This window comes from Micropterus salmoides, unplaced genomic scaffold (genome assembly GCF_014851395.1).
Source record: "Micropterus salmoides isolate LMB-PRFRI ecotype aquatic unplaced genomic scaffold, ASM1485139v1 Ms_hic_scaffold_20, whole genome shotgun sequence".
Lineage (NCBI taxonomy): Eukaryota > Metazoa > Chordata > Actinopteri > Centrarchiformes > Centrarchidae > Micropterus > Micropterus salmoides.
Genome location: NW_024041151.1, coordinates 26,287,997 through 26,308,801, shown reverse-complemented (window position 1 = coordinate 26,308,801; position 20,805 = coordinate 26,287,997). Strand labels below are relative to the sequence as shown.

General features: G+C 40.8%; 2 protein-coding genes across 3 annotated transcripts in view; one reads left to right on the top strand and one right to left on the bottom strand.

The window, feature by feature from the left end:
* Window positions 1–236: 236 nt before the first annotated feature.
* Window positions 237–3,928, bottom strand: ssna1 (Sjogren syndrome nuclear autoantigen 1). Its single transcript, XM_038733304.1, has 3 exons — window positions 3,617–3,928; window positions 2,166–2,365; window positions 237–486 (listed from the first exon to the last, which is right to left on the bottom strand). Exons 1-3 carry the CDS (start codon window positions 3,666–3,668, stop codon window positions 394–396), a joined length of 345 nt encoding a protein of 114 aa, XP_038589232.1. The 5' UTR covers window positions 3,669–3,928; the 3' UTR covers window positions 237–393.
* Window positions 3,929–10,273: 6,345 nt separating this feature from the next.
* The window catches only part of ehmt1b (euchromatic histone-lysine N-methyltransferase 1b), a 32,780-nt gene continuing 22,248 nt past the window's right edge, over window positions 10,274–20,805 (top strand). Inside the window, exon 1 of one of the 2 annotated variants that reach the window (XM_038733707.1) lies at window positions 10,274–10,325. In XM_038733707.1, the coding sequence (XP_038589635.1) occupies window positions 10,305–10,325 (21 nt within the window). In that variant the 5' untranslated portion in view covers window positions 10,274–10,304. Of the gene's footprint in view, window positions 10,326–20,380; window positions 20,513–20,805 lie in introns of those variants that run through there. The other variant, XM_038733708.1, reaches the window with a different exon arrangement.

Sequence of the window (20,805 nt, the reverse complement as noted above, 5' to 3'; positions counted from 1 at the left end):
TGCAGTATATGTGTCATTTCCATCCTGAGAAAACAGGGGTTTTTTTGCATACAAGGAATTTGTTTTGATATTTTCCATCCATAAAAATAAACAGTCGAGATTTGATAGTAAGCAAGTGAAATCTGATTTAAAAATTGGAGATAAGACTTGAGAAATCTGAAATTTTCTGGACAAAAACAAGTCTGTTTCTACAGGGTATGTGGCTCTAGAAAATAAAACAAGTAAAATCAAGTCTGTTCGGAGTGATAAGAACACATTTATTAGAATAAGGTACTTATAATAAATCAGTCAAATATATTACAAATAGTCCAGAGTGGAGTATAAACTGTTAAGTGCAGTGTCAAGTGTGCTCTTGTCGTCAATACGAGAGAGTTCAGTGACCTTTCACTGCCATTAGTGATCCTTCCTCCGGGGCTCTGTGGCTTTACTGAGGTTTCCTGCCTCCTGCTTCAGAACACTCAGAAGAGACTGGGAACTCTCTAAAATCTATAGGTGGAGGAAAAAAAAAAAGAAATCACATTAAATATACTGTAGATACTTAAGAGTAGAAGAAGTAAAACACCTAGTATAGCTGACAATGTGGTATATAGTGTAAAAGTCATTTAAAAAAGGGGGTCAGGCACTGCTGACTGTTGTTTTTTAATAAGAGCAGCTTTGAAGCATTTGTTTGCAGAGATTAGTGTGCGGGCTCAGGGAGTCCAGCATCAATAAGTGGGATGTGCCTGTTTGAGATGAGACTGCTGCAGAAGGACAACATGATCACTGCGTCACTGACTACCAAGTAAAAACCACAGAGGGAAAAAAAAATTGCTGGTGCACGAAAAGGCAGCAGAGTCTGTTCATTAGCCTGTTAACACTCGGTGAAATATGCCACATTCCTACGGAAGCATCTGTGCAAATATCCCCAAAACAGCTTCATTTAGAGTCAAAGTTCTTTCATTATTTTAATGGTCTTCTGCTGTAAAAATGTGAAATTATGCAACTTTTTAATCATTTTACTCAAAAACCTATTTTTGCAAACTCGAAAAACTCCATTTGGCCAATCGAATCGAAACGCTGGCAGGATCTTTTCTTCTCTGTAAAACAAAATTGGCTGAAGCTATTGTAACCACCTTGGAGTGTCTGTTCAGATGCTCAGTCAGCGCTTCGCTGAGCAGCCCTGAGATTTTCTTCCACTAGGGGGCACTACACATGCAAAAAGTTTATACCTCGTAATTCGCTACATGGATTCATACATAATTTGGTTTGTACGATCTAGGGTCACTACTCACTTGATGCATAAAATTTGGTAATGATTACTCAAAGTGGGCATGGCTTATTAACACAAATGTCAATTTCTAGACATTTCTGATTCCAAACTTCAAAAATTCTAAGAAAATCTACTTTTTCCTACACGAATCATGTGCCTTGACGTGCCCCCATCTAGCCCTGTTCCAATCTTTTCACCTCATCATTGTCTTTTACAAGCTATAAGCAAAATAATACTGCTATATTATCCATCATACTTCAGTTAGGAGGCTCACATTAATGTTTAAACCAGTTATTTCATCAAAATATGTGTGTTCCTGAATTAATTTCTGTGATACTCAATAGATGTGTCTTAGCAATAATCTTTTTTTTTTTTTTTTTTTTTTTTTACTTTTGACCAGCATCATCCAACAAATGCATAAAAGTTGTAAAAGTAAAAACATCATGAGCACGTGACAGTAGACAACTGACAACACAAAAATAAGTTTGTTTTTAAAGACCTTATTTCCCTCAACTTTAAAAAACTTTAAAATTTTATAAAGGACTGAAATATTTCTGCTGGTTCCTCACACAATTAGGATTTTCTGAGACTAGATAAAAGTGAAAGATTAAACACACTCCAGTTTTTAGTAAGAAAAAAATATTTTCTAATATTTTTCCAAGGGAAAATAAAGGCTTTTAAAACTTTTTTTATCTTAGATTCAACCCCTTTCATTAACTTGTCAAGTGAGCTCTTATTGATTCCACATTTCCTGGATACAAGAAACTAAAAAACCTCTAACCTATTTTTCTGTCATAAGTAAAGCAACAGCATTTTGGGCACATCAGTGAACAAAAATGGTCCAAAATGTGTCCCATAATTCCCATAGTTCAATGTTGCTGGATAATAATATTTTAGACAGTCAACACACGCAAACCTTGGTGTATGCAGCCTCGGTCTCTGCGATGGTGCGGTCGAAAGTGGCGCGGGCGGCGAGTCTTTGTGCCAGGCTCTCATTGACTCTGCTCAGCTTCTCTGAGAGGATGCGGATGTCGTGCTGCAGTCGATCCTTCTCCTCTTCCTCCTGCTTGATCTGCCGGTTCAACTCCTCCCGCTTAGAGCACAGGTCTTCAATACCTGACGGAGATGAGAAGGTTTATTAAAGCAGAACCTCACTGGATCAGCTTAGGGTTAGAAAACAGAAAACTGTATTTAAGCACATTTCCAAATCACTAAAAAGATTTAAAAAATAATAATTTTAGCAGCGGTGAAACGGCAAGTCAGAATAACAGATAGGTCTACAAAAGTTAAATCAACTAAATCAATTTGTTAATTGTAAAGCAAAAATGACATAACAGGTTTTGGACTGCTGGTCAGACAAAACAAGCAATTTTAAGACGTTACATGAGGCCCTAGGAAACTGAATATTAGGCTAGATGATTTATCAAAATAAATAAGTGGAACATTTATTGATTATTTGAAGAGTGTAATTGTTAATTGCAGCTCTAGCACAGTGAAAAATCATTTTATTTATAAACTGAGGTAAGTGTTAAATGGCTTTAATTTGCTGCAAAAAGCCAGAATGCATATGTCACTGAAACACTCAAATGTGTAGTATAATACTACGAATGAAATAAAGAAATTAAAAACAATCCTGCAAACAGCAGACGTTTTGCATATTGTGATGTGTGTGTGCCTGCAGAACGTATCTGAACAAAAAGATTTGCTGTGTATCTGAAGGAATTCCTGATGAGGTAATTAACTACATACAGCTGTAGGCCAGTTTAGTTTTATCTACTCATAAAGTAGAATCCAACCTGCCAGACCCGCGACGACCAACAGATGTTTTGCTGAGAGAACACCGTTAAATCAAGTGTAGGTATTAAAAGATAAAAAGATGTCACTCTTGTGGTCTGCAGAGGGTTAAAGGCTGATTTCCAGGTGATAGACGGCATAATCTGTCTAGGTTAATCAGATTGTACACTAGTATCCTGTTTGCTGGTCAAAGTAGCTGGAAGGTTAAGAACTAATTTTGAACAGTTAGCCAACTTACAAGCAGAACATCACAGGTGTAAGTTACCATCTGTCAGACTCACCATCTGTTTCGAAAACACTAGAAAGTGAGTACGTGTCGAGACAGAACGTTAACCGTTAACGTTATAACGTTATCCAAAACCTATTCCCGACAAGAGGAAAACATGTAACTTTATGTTCTCTATTATACTTTAACGTTAGACAAGATAGAAATTAAGTATTTTTGTGGTCAAACGGGAAAACACCCCACCGCCAAAACGGTCACCTGCAGTTCATTTAACCACTAACGTTAGTGTCACACTATTTTCTAAAGACTCCTAATCCATCAACTTAGCATGAAAACATGTCACCTACACTTGACGAGCTCATTGTTGTAGGTCTGCAGAGCAGCAGCTTGTTGGGTCATGTTGGATTTTAGCGAACGTCCGCCTAACGTTAATTATAACGTTCAACCGGGGCTCGACACCGCTTAAGCTAGCTAACGTTACTTGTTTCCTATATTCTCTCGGCCGGCTAGCCTGTCATCTGTCTCGCTGAGCTAAGCACGCCGGGGCTCAGGCATGTAAGCAAAGATACAAGCGCCTCTCCTCGGAAATGTGTTGGTTTTAGACGAAGTGCTGCTGCATGGCGGGTTTCCCGGACAACTGAACCAAAGATACTACCGGATACGACGCGGACGTACCGACTACTTCTTCTTTTCGTTTTATGGCAGATTGCAACCATGACTTTTGAAGGTGCATACCGCCACCTACTGTATCGGAATATGTAGCATGAACTATGTCGGGACTAGTTTATATCGTCAAAATAGATAGAAAACAAAACAAACAAAATCCTATTATACATATCCCTATATTTTTCAGATATTGTACAACAGCTTTCTGTGTATCCTTTATCCCATTTCCTGTTGTGCCTAATACACTTTCAAGGTTCCACTTCCTTCCTGCCTGACTTATCTTTTGATTTAGCCTCCCTATATTTCCTACAATGTACATGTTCTACATCTTCCTTGGACCTACATTCCAAACATTCATCTGATTGGCTTTTGCCCATTAAAAACAACATTTTATTTGATCCTGTATGATCAAACCTTAGCCTGGTTAAAACACTCTCCTCTCTTCTGGTCCTTCTAGTCACACCCTGAGCATTAATAGATTTTTGTAAACTGTAATATTTTTTCCTTCCACTTTTATCCACATCCCACCTTCCGGATGCGTCTTCTTCTTCTTCTTCTTCGTCTCTGGATTTAGGCGCTTCACATCTTATGTCCTCTTCTGTTCTTTTTACTTACCTTGCAGCCTAAGTAGCCTACTTAGAAGTGCACTCAATGCTCAAACTTACAATGGACGTTGTACATTCAAAATCGTAACCATACTTAGGATAAGTGAAAATAGGTTCACAGTAGGATTATAGGTAAAATAATTATCTGAATCAGCTTGATTAAAACCTGTCTTAGTTATTTTACTAATGTAGCCTACAGTGCTGTTCTTTTAATTAAACGTCTCCCTCAAATAACCTACCATTATTTATCCATCAACAGTAGCTGCTATTTACATTTCATCCTTTTTTCTCTTTAGTTTTTATGATAGCTTGTCTTTCTCCTACAATAACTTCAAGAATAAAGTATAGGCCTATTCATTTGCATATTGGATGTATACAAAAGTTCCTCCTCTTAAATGGTCATGGGCCGATGTTTATTCTTCCATCTTTCTTTTCAGTTTGTCCATGTGAATTTCATAGGACGCATCTACACTGGTGGCTACTGTGTCAGTATAAACTGTCTGTCAATTTCAACAGTTTATATGTGCTATAGAAAGAGAGTGGGCTGAATGTATAAATCAGAATCAGAATCAGTTTTATTGCCAGGTATGTGTAAACATACGAGGAATTTGACTCAGGATTGTACATTGCTCATGATGTGCTTACTTATACAATAATACAATAACACAATAATAAAATCATACACAAACTACAGGATAGACAACACTAATATACACACTGTGAACAAAACAATATAGATATATTGACAAATAGTGCAGTGATCAGAGTGCAAAGGATGCAGGAGTAAACTATTCTCATTATGTACATGTTGAAGGTGGATATGATATACAGGTACAGGTACACATACATGCATACATGTACACAGTGTGATGGAGCATAGTGCAAAGGATGCTGGAAAAAATAAATAAGACCTATGACCTTATGACCTGAGGTAGGTGTATTGGTATACAGTATATACAATATGACATAGTATGAACAGCACACTGAAATAGAGAATGGTGAATAAATAAATAATAAGCGGTAACCAGTAAACAGGTGGCTGATTAGAGACAGTAGCTGGGTTATTGCACAAGAATTGTTCCTGACACTGTGAGTCAGAAATCAGCTGTTCATCAGAGTGATGGCTTGTGGGAAGAAACTGCTTCTGTGTCTGTTGGTTTTGGCGTACAGTGCTCTGTAGCGCCTACCAGAGGGGAGAAGCTGGAACAGGTTGTGTCTGGGGTGAGATGGATCTGCAGTGATGTTTCCTGCCTGTTTCCTGACTCTGGAAATGTATAAGTCCTGAATGGAGGGCAGGTTGGCACCGATTATTTTTTCTGCAGTCCTGACTGTCCGTTGTAGGCTGTCCCTGTCCTTTTTGCTGGCAGATCCAAACCAGAGAGTGATGGAGGTGCAGAGGACAGACTGGATGATGGCTGTGCAGAACTGGATCAGCAGCTCCTTAGGCAGGTTGAGCTTCCTGAGCTGACGCAGGAAGTACATCCTCTGCTGGGCCTTTCTTGATGATCGTGTCAGTGTTGGGCTCCCACTTCAGGTCCTAGGATATAGTGGAACCCAGAAACCTGAAGGATTCCACAGCAGACACAGGGCTGGTGAGTATGGTGATGGGGGGGCAGAGTCGGGGGGATTCTCCTGAAGTCCACAGTCATCTCCACAGTCTTGAGCATGTTAATCTCCAGGTTGTTCTGACCGCACCAGAGAGCCAGCTGATCAACCTCCCGTCTGTAGGCCGACTCATCACCGTCCCGGATGAGGCCGATGATCGTCAGCGAACTTCAGGAGTTTGACAGATGGGTCTCGTGAGGTGCAGTCATTGGTGTAGAGGGAGAAGAGCAGTGGGGAGAGCACACACCCCTGGGGGGCGCCTGTGCTGATAGTCCGGGTGCTGGATGTGATGTTTCCCAACCTCACCTGCTGACAAGTCATTTAGTCCAGAGATGGAGGTTTTTCTGGGACCGGGATTACTGTGGAGCGTTTGAAGGACTTCACACAGCTCCAGTGATCTGTTGAAGATCTGAGTGAAGATGGGGGCCAGCTGGTCCACACAGATTTTCAGGTACGATGGTGAGACACCGTCAGGTCCAGGAGCCTTCCTGATCTTCTGCCTTTGGAAGAGGTGGCTCACGTCCTCTTCACAGATCTTGAGTGCAGGTGAGAGGTCAGAGGGGGAAGATGCCTGTTTGAAGATGGCGTTGGAGTGGGGGAGAGGTGTGACTCTGGGCTTTTCAAACCTACAGTAGAAACCATTCAGCTCGTCCTTGAGTACCAGCAGTGTTGCTTTGTTAAAGTCCCCAAGAACTATGAGCAGGGAGTCTGGATGTTTTTTCTCCACGTTAGTTATCTGGTCGGCCAGGTGTAGTAACGCCTCACTAACACAGGCCTGAGGTGGAATGTAAACAGCGACCAGAACAAACGAGGAAAACTCCCGCGGAGAATAAAAAGGTTTGCAGTTTATAAAAGAAAGTTAATTAATTTCATTCCAGCCCAGAAGAACTGAACAAAGAGAGGAAATCAGCAGCAAGCATAAACACAGGTGAAAAGAACAATCCAAATTAGAGAGTATGACTTCTTCCTTTTCTACAATTTTCTACTTCTTCTTATGTAGTCTATAGAAGGCCCAGGGTGCAAAATTAACTTTTTTTTGTCTACCAGCCAAATGGCTAGTAAATGTTCAAAGTGTACCAGCCACTCAATAGTTTACCACTGTACATCCACCATCCATTTGCATATTTATTTCTAATTTTGCACCGAAATAGGCCATATTTGTTAATATTTTAATTGTATATTATTTCTTTACTTTTTTTAACCTTCTTTCTTAAACCCTCAAATGCTAGCTGACCTGCCTCGTGCGTGTTTTTGTGTAAAAGTTGTGTATGTTGCATGGGTTCTCTCTCCGGGTACTCCGGTTTCCTCCCACCTTCCAAAGCTATGCAGGCTATGTTAATTGCTGTCTCTAAAATTGTCCTTAGGTGCGAGTGGGAGTGGTTGTTTGTCTATGTGTGGCCCTGCAATGGACTGGCGACCCGTCCAGGGTGTACCCCGCCTTTCGCCTGATATAAGCTGGGATTGGCTCCCTGCGACCCTGTACGGTTGACGATGGATGGATGGTAAACCCCTGCTACTGCAACACACTACCTACAACTGCAGGGAAGACTTAGCAAAGGAGTACATACACCTAGAAGTGCAACACAAACACAACAAGGAGACTCAACAAACTTAAACAGTCAAGGGTGCAGAGGGGTGCTTCAAAGAGCAAGATTACCAGTTAAACCGCCTACCTCAACAGTTCTCAGCCTTTTATCAGCTTTGCTAGGCTAGTTGTTAGCTGCATCTTAACCAGTTTTACAGTTGTGGGTGTAATAGCTTGATCTCTGATAATACAAATGAAAATGACTGTAACAAAACAGAAGGGAGGGGTGGCAGTGGGGGTGTTCTTAATTAAGACAGGCCCAACACGAATGAGTCACAGCAGACATTTTGACTTGTTATAGTAGGAAAAGCACAGGTGTTACTAATAACTTTAACGATGGCTCAGTTCTATAATAGTGTCCCAGTGAGCCATGGCAGTGTGACAGTTAACCAGCAATGCACAATACCAGGACCCTGAAACTAAAATTAAAAACACCTGTGATTTCTATGGAAGCCCTACGAGGCCATATTCACACATTTTATTTACTCTGTTTTCCCAAGATAACCGGATAAGTTTCTCAAGATCTCAAGATAATGAAACTTTGTTTTCCTAAGATAATGACATAAGAATTCTAAATCTGGAGAAAACAAACATTGGCATCGGGCCAATGTGTTTAGTCAAAGGATAACTGGTAAGTTTTCAGTGTACCTGGTTAGGTTAATTGATAGACCACAGGATTTTCAATCTAAGGGTTGTGTGTTCACTCCTTATAATGACACACTTCAGCTTCTCTCATTGTTCAACAAATTAATTATGAAGAGACTGTTTTGTATGCTCACAATAAAGCATGTGCTGGAGTATATGCTTCCCCATCTATCAACCTATGGATAGGCAGGCAACCAGGCAGTTATCTTTTGACTTAAAACATTGGTCCAATGCCAAACATACTTGCCGACCCCTGTATTAGACTATTGTTTTGTTTTCTCAAGATCTTAAATTAATTATGTCATTATCTCAGGAAAACAAAGTTTCAGTATCTCAGTTATTATAGACAATTATCACTTTATCTTGGGGAAATGGAGTAAATAAAATATATGAATGTATGGCCTCCTAGTGCTTCTGTAATTTTCCGCAAGTGTAGGCCTACTTATACATACACGCTTGTCCATACCTATCAAAAGTGGGATCTGGCACCAAGACGTTTGCAGCAGATCCTGTAAGTCCTGTAAGTTGTGAAATGGGGCCTCCATGGATCGGACTTGTTTGTCCAGCACATTCCACAGATGCTCAATTGGATTGAGATCTGGGGAGTTCGGAGGCCAAGTCAACACCTTGAACTTGTTATTGTGTTCCCCAAACCATTCCTGGACCATTTTTGCTTTGTGGCAGGCCCCATTATCCTGCTGAAAGAGGCCACTGCCATCAGGGAACACCGTTTTCACTAGTGGTGTAGGCCTACATGGTCTGCAACAATGCTTAGCTGGAAGGGCTACATGTCAAAGTAACCTCCACATGAACGGCAGGACCCAAGGTTTCCCAGCAGAACATTTCCCAAAGCATCACGCTGCCATTGTGCATCGGTGCCATGTGGTCTCAGGTCTAAGCAATGCACACACACCTGGCCATCCATGTGATGTAAAATGTGATTCATCAGACCAGGCCACTTTCTTCCATTGCTCTGTGGCCCACTTCTGATACTCACATGCCCATTGTAGGTGCTTTCTGTGTGTTCTGACACTTTTCTAGTAGAACCAGCATTAACTTTTCCAGCAATTTGACCTACAGTAGCTTGTTTGTGGAATCGTACCACATGGACAAGGACGCATGACCCTTCACTGCTTTTCCATCCTGCACTTTTGATAAGTAGCCTACTGATCACTGCAGACCGGCTCTTTGCTGCCTAACATATCCCACCCACTTACAGGTGCCATGATAATGTGTATACCGATCTATCTGTTGCTGTAGCCTACACATTCATCTACAATTACCTGCATGATTTAGGTTTTTGTAGTACAGCTATTTAGGCCATCTTGTTTCAAAACAGTTAAGTAATTTCCTCCATTCGTTAAATTTCTAGAATGCTAGTTCTCTCTTTCTGTTTCTCTATAGCCTACATGGGCTTCCTTATTACCTTCAGTGTTTTATATGTAGGCCTTATTACTTTTAAAGCGGCTTCTCTCATTGGTCTGAGTAAATATAAATGATAAATAACACAAATATCTAAGTACATATCAACCCCTTTCAATTCCACTCACACCATAACGATCCCAGCGTTTCAACCAGATGTCATAAGTTATCTGAGGCATTGGTTCTGTCAGTCAATTTGACTTGGCTGATTCCAGTCTCCTGTTTTGAATTGGTGTTTGCGTTTGAATAATTGACTATACCTTCATATCTGTAACAGATGATTGTGGCAACTTATGCATTAGATGTGTCTTTTTCGGTAATTTAAATACTACTGTATTTTCGTAATTGCATTAATTCCTGTTATAACATAATTCACTGATCAGATATCTTAATATGCAAGAGTTATTATTAATATTGACGATCATACTTCCAGGTGTGGTATTACGCTGTATGCAAATCAATAAATGTGACGTAATCGCGGGTGGGCGGAGTTTACGTCCAGGCACCATGGCTTCGGTTGGACCCGAGGTGAGTGTGTGAGCTTTATCTCCGCCGAGCTTCTTTTACTTTCATACTGTTCACTCCTGGTCTTGGAAAATGTGATACCCCCCGGCAGCCAGAAAACCTCTTGTACACGGGCGAATTGTTGGCGTTGAGGTGTCGTTCGGTCGTAAATTGCCCGCTGCTAGCCTGGAGTCTCTTGCTTTTGTGCTGGACCGGAGGGCAATTGAATGTGCAGGAAGATGCTGCGCCCCGGAACCTGAATGATCCATCCGGGCGCGTTATGGGCTTTGCTCTGGAGGATGGTCATACATGGTCCCGGCTCACATCACAGTCGAGCTTGTATCCAGCTTTAGCTGTTCAAAATAAACAGAAGATACGATATGTGTGCGTTTTTGGCAGATATTATTCGTGGTTTTGGCTGTATTGTCTGTCACCGGCTAACTGATGGCTAATTTTGTACACTGCTGCTTAGCTAGCTACTAGCAGCCGTGCTAGTTAGCAGACAGCACACTTTATCAAATCCACAAAATATTCATTATTGGGGTAAATGTCTTTAAATGAAAGGGCTAGTGTCTGTGTAATATGGAACAATACGGGTTAATGCTCCGCTGATAATTTTACCTTCCCTTATGCTGAGCAGTCTGTTAGCTACATGATAATTTATGCAGTCAAATGAAGGCAACATTGGCAGTGCTGCTTACAACCTCCCACTGTAAACATATGGCGCCAGCTCTTAAACCGGCTTTGATGCTCTTTGTATGATTGCTTTTTTCACATTAAACTTATATCAGGAATTATTCTCCTGGTGCGGGATTGTCTTTGTTAGCTATCTACAGTTATTGTCATGGCTTTCAGTCGGTATAAACGATCCCAGCGCTGACTGTAACAAGTTGCATAGTTGTGAGAGGAAGGTTTCATCAGTAAAGATGAGCTGATTGAATCTATCACTTGACTTCAATGACATAGAAGTGTACAAATGTATCAGACCTTCAGTCTTTGTTTCTTTTTCTCTTTTATTTTTTTGAGAGATTTGATCCAGTCTTGTTCGACAGAGGTCGCTCGAACAGCGTGTAGATGGTGGCCGCTCAGCATTGCTGAGAGGATCTTAAAGGTGTAGCAAATAAAGGCGTGGGGCATTGAGCTATGCAGTCACTTCCGTTTAGACTCATAACTTTGTCTAGTTTGATATGTTGATGCATTTGACACGTGGATACAATGGGTGGCCTTAAAGGATCAGTTTACCCATTTCTCCACATTGGCATACCTCTTGGTATCTGCCCATGGGGTTAGGTTAGTTGGGGTTAGGATCTGTTGAATGGATTTTTATTGTGCCAAAAGCATTGAAAAATAACATTTGAAAATCAGCTTCATATCTTTCTAGAAACAATGTCCCTGGAATCCACTGACCTCACCACCATTAGTTTTCACTTGAACTACTTTCTACCAAAAAAAATTGTCCCAATAAAAACCATTGACAGTGAAGTGACGGGATGACTAGTTATTTATCAAGATTACCTTTGCTGGTTTCAGTTTCTGTGTCTGTCTCTTCATTTATACAGGTGTTAATGTATACTTGCATAGATCTAGGCTTCTGAACCAGTATATTCACCCTCATCTTTGAGCGATATGCTTCACCTCATCGCTGCCCCTCACAGGCAAATACTACTTCAAAGCCTGCTCAGTATTTGAGTCAGCTGTCACAAAACTTGAAATGTGTCCTAACTCTTCAGGTTTTGTTTTTTATCTCTATGCCCAAAATGACAAAGAAAGTGGAAAATGCTACTTCCTGTATGACAGCCCTATTGTGAACAGACTTCATTAACATTGTCTACACAGATAGCAATTGACTACCCACATGGGCTGATTAGAAGCACGTTAACAGCAAGTCCTTTCACAGTTAGTGTACCGTACCGGCCTTTAATGGTTAACAGCACTCCACTGTGCAGATGACACAATTTACCAAAGAAATAATTACCATATTTCAACTGAAGAGCCAATGTGAAGGAGTATTAACTGCAGGGATCCTCTACAGCCTTTCTCTACATTGTACAGGTGTTTCTCATTTCCTGGTCACTCAGTATGTATTTCATTCAGTTTGTGTGTGCATTCAGACAGGAAATACTGCAGGAGAAGATGCTTGCTTGAATGTGAAAAAGTGCTTTGGGATCCTAATGATGAAGTACATTGTTGACGTAAAATGGCTATTGTTGGCCTTGTGACTGATACCACCCAGCTAATGTCATGTCCTCTCATGTGTCTCCCTTATCGTTGTATGTGTATGACGGGGCTACCACATGACTATATGTAACAGACAATCAATTGTTTTGCATCAATTCACAAAAGACTTGCAATTCTTATCATGTACGTTTTCTGAATCAATTCACAGAATCCAAAAAAATGATCCATTGTTGAGGTTATAGTTTCACATTGCTGTATTGATGGAAAAGGCCTAGCTGAAAGGCACAGTGCAGCACAGTGTACTGCACACACATGCTAGAGTTAAAAAGAGTTCACTGTTAATGAAGGCAGGTGTTTGTGTGCAACTTGTGCACACTGTACAACCATACAAAATGTTCAGTCAACTCTGGTTGCACAAAGAAAATAACCCAATCTGCAGCCCATGTCATTTTAAGAGATTTGCCCGATCCGTCCGGATTGGAAGGAATTTTCATTTGGGTTGAGGGGTGTTGTAAACCTTTTGAAAATCCAGTCAATAGGAAAATATTAGTGGATTACCTAGGGCCTTTATGGTATCGACCGAAACAGCCCAGTATCGAGTAGAATTGAACAGTCTCCAGTCAAACCAGTAATTCAATTGATACTGTTTGTAGCCAGATCGTCAAAAAATTACTATTTGCATGGCTTTGCTTGCAGACAAACACGCAAGTAACAAACGGAAAGAAAAAGAAGGTTCGTCACTGTTGCACCACAAGCTTGGCTTTCGGTTGGTTTCATCTTCTGGTATCATTTAACACTTCTCTGTACACTTCTATTTGCTATTCACATCACTTCTCACTGATCGATCTCTGCGTTCCACCACATCAATTAAATGCTTTTGTGGCGCAGCAGCGATCAGCTGATTTTACTCAGGGAGCCTTCGGCTGCAGCTCTGGCTGCTTCAGGTGTAGTTGGTTTCGGCTGGACATGCCGCCTCTCTGTTCCTCTGTTTGTGAGTCTAAAGTGTAGTTAATTGACTTGTTTAAACAGACTCCTTACTCGTTTTATACTTAGGTTTGTGATTCACCACTAAAGGAAAAAGCACAATTCAGTTTATTGATCGAAAGTTAAAATAAATTTCCGCTGTTTACTTTCAACACAGGTTATCAAAAAATACCTTAAATTCATTTCCCACAACTTATTTGGTCACTAAACTATTTCACTCCTCCTCTCTCATTCAAATATAAAAAAAATCGCAAGCTGTAGTTTTCCCTGTATAATACTACCCGTGAGGATGAACTAATTAGGATGAGGAGTGATCTGATACAATTTCCCAATACTTTTATGTAACCGTTATTTGAAACATGAAAAAAATAAAATAGATCACCTTGCTTGTCCATAACAACAATAAAAATGAGAATAGACTATCAATCAGCAGGTGGCATTTTATGCAAGGTATTGAATGAAGTACTCTGTTGGTATCGGTATCACTTTAAGGGTACTGGTGTTGGTACTAGTATTGTAAAATTTTAAACGAAACCCAACCCTAATAATACCCATGTAAAGATTTAATCCGATCATTTCTCTGTTTGGAATTAATGTATTCTTTCTGCGCATGTTTGCCCCATGTGGAGGTGACATTAAGGTGACATGAACGAGTTTCCGGGAGGGACAGAAACATGGCAGTAACAAAACAAAATTGATCTGTGGCTGACAGTTTTTAAAAATTTTTTTTGGAGACGGTGCTACATTCACATGGATTCAGTCAGACAGCAGACGGACAACAAATTCTTGATGGCACAGGAACAGTCCTGGGGTGTGGTTAGCTCAGTTGGTAGACTTGAGTCATTAGCGCAGTGGCCCAGGTGCAAGTCCAGCCTGCGGCCCTTTGCTGTATGTCGTTCACTCGCTCTCACTCCTTCATTTCCTGTCTCTCTTCACCTGTCCTATCTGAAATAAAGGCATTATAAGAAGCCAAAAAATATCTTATAAAAACCCAAACATAATGGTGGCAAAACGAAACATGCATGACGATTTGTCGCTATGGTGATGTCAGCTACACAAAGTTATTAGCTAGCTAGATTGCTTGCTAAGCTAATATAGCATAACACACTTTCCATATTACCAACCTGTTATTCCCCCCATCTATATGCTAATTGCCATATCTCAGCTTTTCTGGAAATATCAAGATAGGATAGCTTCTTGTTGTCCAGATCGCCCATGTTTTCTCCTTTTGTAAGGGAGCTTGATAACATCCGGTTGTAAATTCTGTTGCGGATGACGGCAAAAAGTCTAAATAAACGCACATCTTATTGGATCATTTTATTAGCATCCATGAAAACAGTTAAGCTGGAATCTCTAATCAGAATTTTTTCAGTCGAGTTGAAGAAACATTGTCCAATTAACTGCAGCTGCTATTAGAGATCTGATCTGATCTGGGCATATGTTATTGGATCAGTATCGGCCAAGATTTCTTTCCTCCACTGTGTTTTGTCCACCGCAGCCTGGTTGCCTGGTGGTTGCAAAACTGCTCTCCTTTACAAGAGCCAGACTCAGGTCGGGGTGGGGGCCAAAAAAAACTCAAAAACACGAGGGTAGGTTGTGTAGGCTATAGAGATGATTGAGGGAAGTGAACTGTAACCAACAATACTGAAACCTTTAAAATAAAAAACTCTGAACTGAAGGCTTTGGCACGAAAGATGCCCCAGCTAGTAGCACCTAAAGGCGGCAGTGTTCATCACAACCCTACATTTTTTTAACCATGCTGCTGGCAAAGAAGTAGGGTAGTTTCAGCTGGGAGATGTGTGCGAGTGGCGAGTACGCTACGTTATACAAGTTCTCCTTGCCAAAATATCAAGAAAGGAAATATTCTACATTCAGCAAATTACCTTAATTTCAGGCAGTCAGTGGACATAAAGTTGTTACTGTGATGTAGAGACAGAGCTCAGTTAAAACTTTATGGATGAAAGATACATCTGTTACAGATTAATAACTCATCACTCTGAAACTCCTCCAGTCTATGTTGACAAGCTAGTCGGCAACATGTACAGCTGAACTGAAGCCGTGTTTACCCGCTTCTCAATTGCCCTCCCTTCTCTGCTTCTGATTGGCTAGTAGTCCTTAACTAGGAACTGCACATGTGCAACTCCCAACAAAGATCATTTAGAGACAAGATGCATCACTCCATAGCTAAAACGAAGCCTTCAACACAGGGTGAAAAGAGGAGCTACAGCAATGTGCAGTATGACAAAAAATATGGTGTATATTGAATATTAAACTATGTAAACCTGTTCTGGTACAACCCCTAAATAGGATTTTGAACCTGGAAATGAGCAGAATGCCACCTCTTTAATTCACGAGTTAGATGTAAAAATGTTCTGGCACTGCTGTTACTGCCTCTCTGATGTCCAACCTCCCTCTCGCTCCTCCAGTTTGACGCCTTTCATTAACCCATAGTGTCTTCATCGTACCTAAAGTCAACATCTTAGCTAGAGGCTCTGTAATCACCTCTGTACTGATTAGGGATGCACCGAATGTTCAGCCACTGAAATTAATCGGCCAAAAATAGCAAAAAAGTGTTTTCAGTGTTTGGCCTAATAAGTCAAAAGACTGACTGACTGAATTTTACCGAACAATTACGCGTCATGTCGGCAGTGTGGAAGCATTTTAAAGTGTCTGAGAAAGATGGAAAAATTGCTGCTGTTCTGGTGAATTATCCCCTAGCACATCCACTCTGTCTGTGGCTGACTTCTTAGAAAAGGCAACAAACGGTCTGACCCGCTTTGTGTGTTTCTGTCACTCGTTTGTGAGAAGGCAATTTAGCTAGCCGCACCAACATTTGGTTTACAGAAAGTATAAAACATATTATGTGACCATTAAAAGTAAATGGACACATGTAATTTACTTTACCAGACCTGGGGCCCATTCAGGACTTAGTGAGCTAATAAGACTGCAAAGTTAGCTGCACGGCTAACTGCCTGATATGTGATATGCTGCCCCCTACTTTTCTGTATTAATTTTAAAGGTGGAGAGTATCTCAATTACACATTGTACCTTTTAAGGTATTAATAGAAGCTTCATATCTATAGCATGGTTCCAGACCTCTGAATCACTGCCAACAACTCTTATGTGTTCTGCGATTTAGTGGTGTTGTGCCCATTGATGTTCTTTCAGCCGCTTGGAGAAGGCATTCAACCAATCAGAGCTTTGTAGCTGGGATTACTGTAAGAAGGGTGGATGAGATTAAAGCAGCTGTAGAGCTAAATTGACTAACAGAAAAAAACTATTCTTAAATCAGCATGTTTCTTTAATCAATATGAAAAATATTAAGTTAACAGGACCTAGCAACCACTCCTGCAGCTTCTGTGTCAGCAGGATGGAGAAGTTACTCATTACTGAGAACAAAATAACCCCCCTCTCAACAAGAAATGGGCTAACACAAACACGATGTCAGGCTGAATGAATTAAGCGAAATGAAATGGCAGCCCAGTCTGATTATCAGACATCCAGCAAAGATTATTTACACTGAAAGAACAGTTTAGCAACACAGGGTTCTGTTTAGTACCCACTGTCGAATCCATAGGATACAGCCAAAGTAACAAGAGAGAATGTTTACTTTATAAGTAAAACTCTGTAAGCCTATACTCAGGCACAGCAGTACTTTGTGCTAAATGGTAATTTAGAGGGTAATGTTTACCACATTTGACATCTTGGGCTGTTTTCGAAACTACTAGACTAGCAGTACATACGGATTTTGCGTAAATGTAGTATGTAGTATGCAAACAAAAGCAAAATCTGCAGCGTTCCAAAAGTACCCGGATGTTGTACTGATTTGGAAAAAATCTCCAGTATGCATCGGACCAGTCCAACTTGCATACTGTATCCCATAATGCAAAGCGCTAGAATGGTCTTAATAACCGGTATTTAAAAATAAATAAATAAATATATAAAATAATCTTTGTTCAAACAGGCATTTTCAACAACCGTCAACCAGGTTGTTGTTAAATGGTGAACAGTAACATCCCTGCGTCAGTGGTGGACAAGGAGGAATATCACTGCTCTGCCCCTGATAATAAAAAGTATAACTCAGTGATAGATTTAAGTTATTTATGTTGTTGTTTTCGGAGGCGGCGAGGTGGTGCCTCACAGCAAGAAGGTCGTGGGTTCAAACCCCGGTTGCCCCGGCCTTTCTGTTTGGAGTTTGCATGTTCTCCCCCGTGTCCGCGGGGGTTCTCTCCGGGTACTCCGACTTCCTCCCACCATCCAAAGACATGCAAGCTAGGTTAATTGGTCTCTCCAAAATTGTCCTTAGGTGTGGATGTGAGTGCCAGCGGTTGTCTGTCTGTGTGGCCCTGCTATGGACTGGCGACCTGTCCAGGGTAAACCCCGCCTTTCGCCAAATGTAAGCTGGGATTGGCTCCAGCCCCCTGCAAACCCTGCATGCAGGATAAACGGTTGACGATGGATGGATGGATGTTGTTGTTTTCTTATTGACAGCTAAAGTTAACGTTGCTGTTTTCATGATATCAGAAGTTAGCTTAGCAGGCTTAATAAGCATTGTGGCTTTGTTTTGGCTTGTAGGACAAATACAGCAAGCTATAACATTACATTCGTTAAAGATTGCCTGTAGGCTTGTTCTCCTTACACAAGATTAAATTAGAAAAGAAATTATAAAAAAGTTATAATTGGTATTTAAATTTATGTCCCTCTTATTGTTTACTTCTGCCTTTCAAAACTGGAAACCGGCCTAGCTAAATAATTTGATTTAACAGTTTCATACTACACATACTACTAGGAAACTCAGTATGCAGTACGTACTGCATACTGTAGTCACTGGTAGTAAGTTTCCGAATACAGCCTTGGTGTAGTGTGTTGGCATGCTTACATTTGATTATTAGCATTCAACAGTTCAGTTCAGTTCAATTCAAATTGCTGCTTAGGCTGATGGTAATGGCATTAGTTTGTGGTCCTAAACCAGAGTTTTGCACAAACTGAAATTTTGACCTGATGAAGGCGTTATGAAACGTTAAGCGAACAATAAAGTTATTACAATACATCCTGAGGGGCACATCTGTACCACATTTCATGGCAGTCCATCCAATAGTTGTTGGGACACAAAATATGTCAAACTCATAGTGTTCTCTGAGGGGCCTTGAATGTCTTTAACAGAATGTCATGGCAGTTCATGTCATTGCTTTTCCTAGTGCCATGCTGATAGCGTGACTTAAAAAACAAGGAGCGGGACAGGGCCCTGGAATAAAATATTCTGTCATCTGCTTTGCTTTAGAGTTTTGGCCCTGTATGATGTCTGGTGCCTCCCTTCAGTGCGTCAGTTGAGATCTGTACAGTCATGATGCACATCAACTGTGTCACAGACGATTAACCTTGAGTTCTGATAGAGGCTCAATTGGGCATAAACATTTGTTATGCTGTAGTTAAACTGAGTTTCACATTATAGTATTGCAGGCCCCTGGTTTTCTTGGATAAGGTTTTGTCATTGTCAGTCAGCAACGCGCCTCTTGGAGTGAAATTCTTCTGGCATCCTGTTGTGTCTTGTGGGTGTTGCATAGCTCACAGTGAACCAACTGTTTGTGTTCAGCTGTACTGTACATTTTTATTTACCTACCATGTTGGCTTTCTCTTGCATACAGTGTCTGTCTGACTTTCTGTATGTTTACTTTCTTGCAACTCTGCCATGGTTGGAGGGAATAACTTAATGCCCTTCTTTTTTTTGTCCAATGAATCCTGAGAGTTGATAAAAACTGAGCCGGTATGTCAGGATTAGGTTGTTGCCATTGTTAACTTGTGAAACAGGAGAAGCCGCAACTATCTCTACATCTGCATTCCTTTGCCTCTAAGAGATCCCCTCAGAGAAAGCACATTTCGGTTTTCAAATTGACAAATCGCTACTATTCTGATTCTGTCTTTATTCTTTATCTATATTCTGAGTTGATGGATTCAGTCAAAAATGCGAGCTATCAGCTGATTCCAGCTCCTCTAATGTGTGAGGGTTTGCTGCTTTTTGCATCAGGCCTGACATAATAAGTTAGTTTTCCATTTATTGAGTTTGTACCGAGCACAACAGCATACTTAAGTTTATCTGTTCTGGTCCTTTTGTTGTACCTTTTGAAACTTTTTTTCAGGCTTTTATCCTCAATGGCAGCTCATTCTGTTACTTCACTTGTGCGACTTAATATTTGTTGCATGGCTTGGCAGCGTTGCGTTTCGCTGCCTCCAGTGACGCGAGGCTCCGACAAGGGACAAAAGACTCTCCTGTTGAGAGGTTTGGATGTGGCCTGATGTCCACGATTGAAAACGCTTTGCTCCTCCAGGCTCCTCACTGACATCCGTTTTGCTTCCAGGGCTTTTACTCTTTTACCTCTAACATTTTTTCCCTCCTCCTTCTGTTTGTACATACACACGGGATGTGAACCCCCAGAACCTGATTGACCAAAATATATTTCCTTTTTTTGCAGAAAAAGACAAAAAAGGGGGGGGGGGGCGCAACAACATCAAAAGAAATGTAGTGATAAATGGTAGAATGAAGTAGTAGTAGTAGAATTAGAATATGGAGAAATAGAATGACAATATTAAAAGAAAATTAATTGTGATTCTGCCTATTTTTCAAAAATCACAATTGACATAACCATTAGCATGAAGTGTGAGATAAACACAGTAGTAGGGTACATGATATGCAGGATATTTTGCAAGGTGAGTCTGTTCCAGTGGATGTCTTCAATGGCAATAAGGTCTTCCAGTTTAAAGAAATGGAGTGGTGTTACAGTTTGAACTGACTGAGCATGCTCTGTGGAGACCCTCTGAAGAGGAGGACCGACAGAGGGAGCCACCAGGTCACATGACCAGCGAGGTGAATGTGCATGCGGGGAAAAGAAAAGGAAAAGAGGAACAATCTGTTCGGCACATTCTTGCTCTCTCTTTCTCTCTGTCCTCCCCCTTCCCTCTGTTTCTCTCGCTCGCTCTCGTGCGCGCACACACACACTCTCTCCCTCTCTGACGCCTTCTTCTTCTCAATGGAGGCCATGAGAAGAAAGCAGGTATGATGCTTCCTGGAGGCACACAAGGGAAAAGACATGTTAGATTTATACTCTTCACCTTTGGTTGGCTTTGAATGGTCCGAGGAGATGCAGTCTTGCTTCTCAGTTCTTTTTAGCCATAGTAAAGTTACAATCAATTGGTTTGAGATTTCACTTCTTCTCGTTGAGATGGTTTCTAAGGTTGTAAGATGTGCTTCTCGATTCATTTGCTGCTGCTTTATCAGCAGCTAATTGCTGTTGATTCCTGAAATCAAAGTCTTAATCCTGGTGGTTTGGTTATTTTTGCTGTCAGT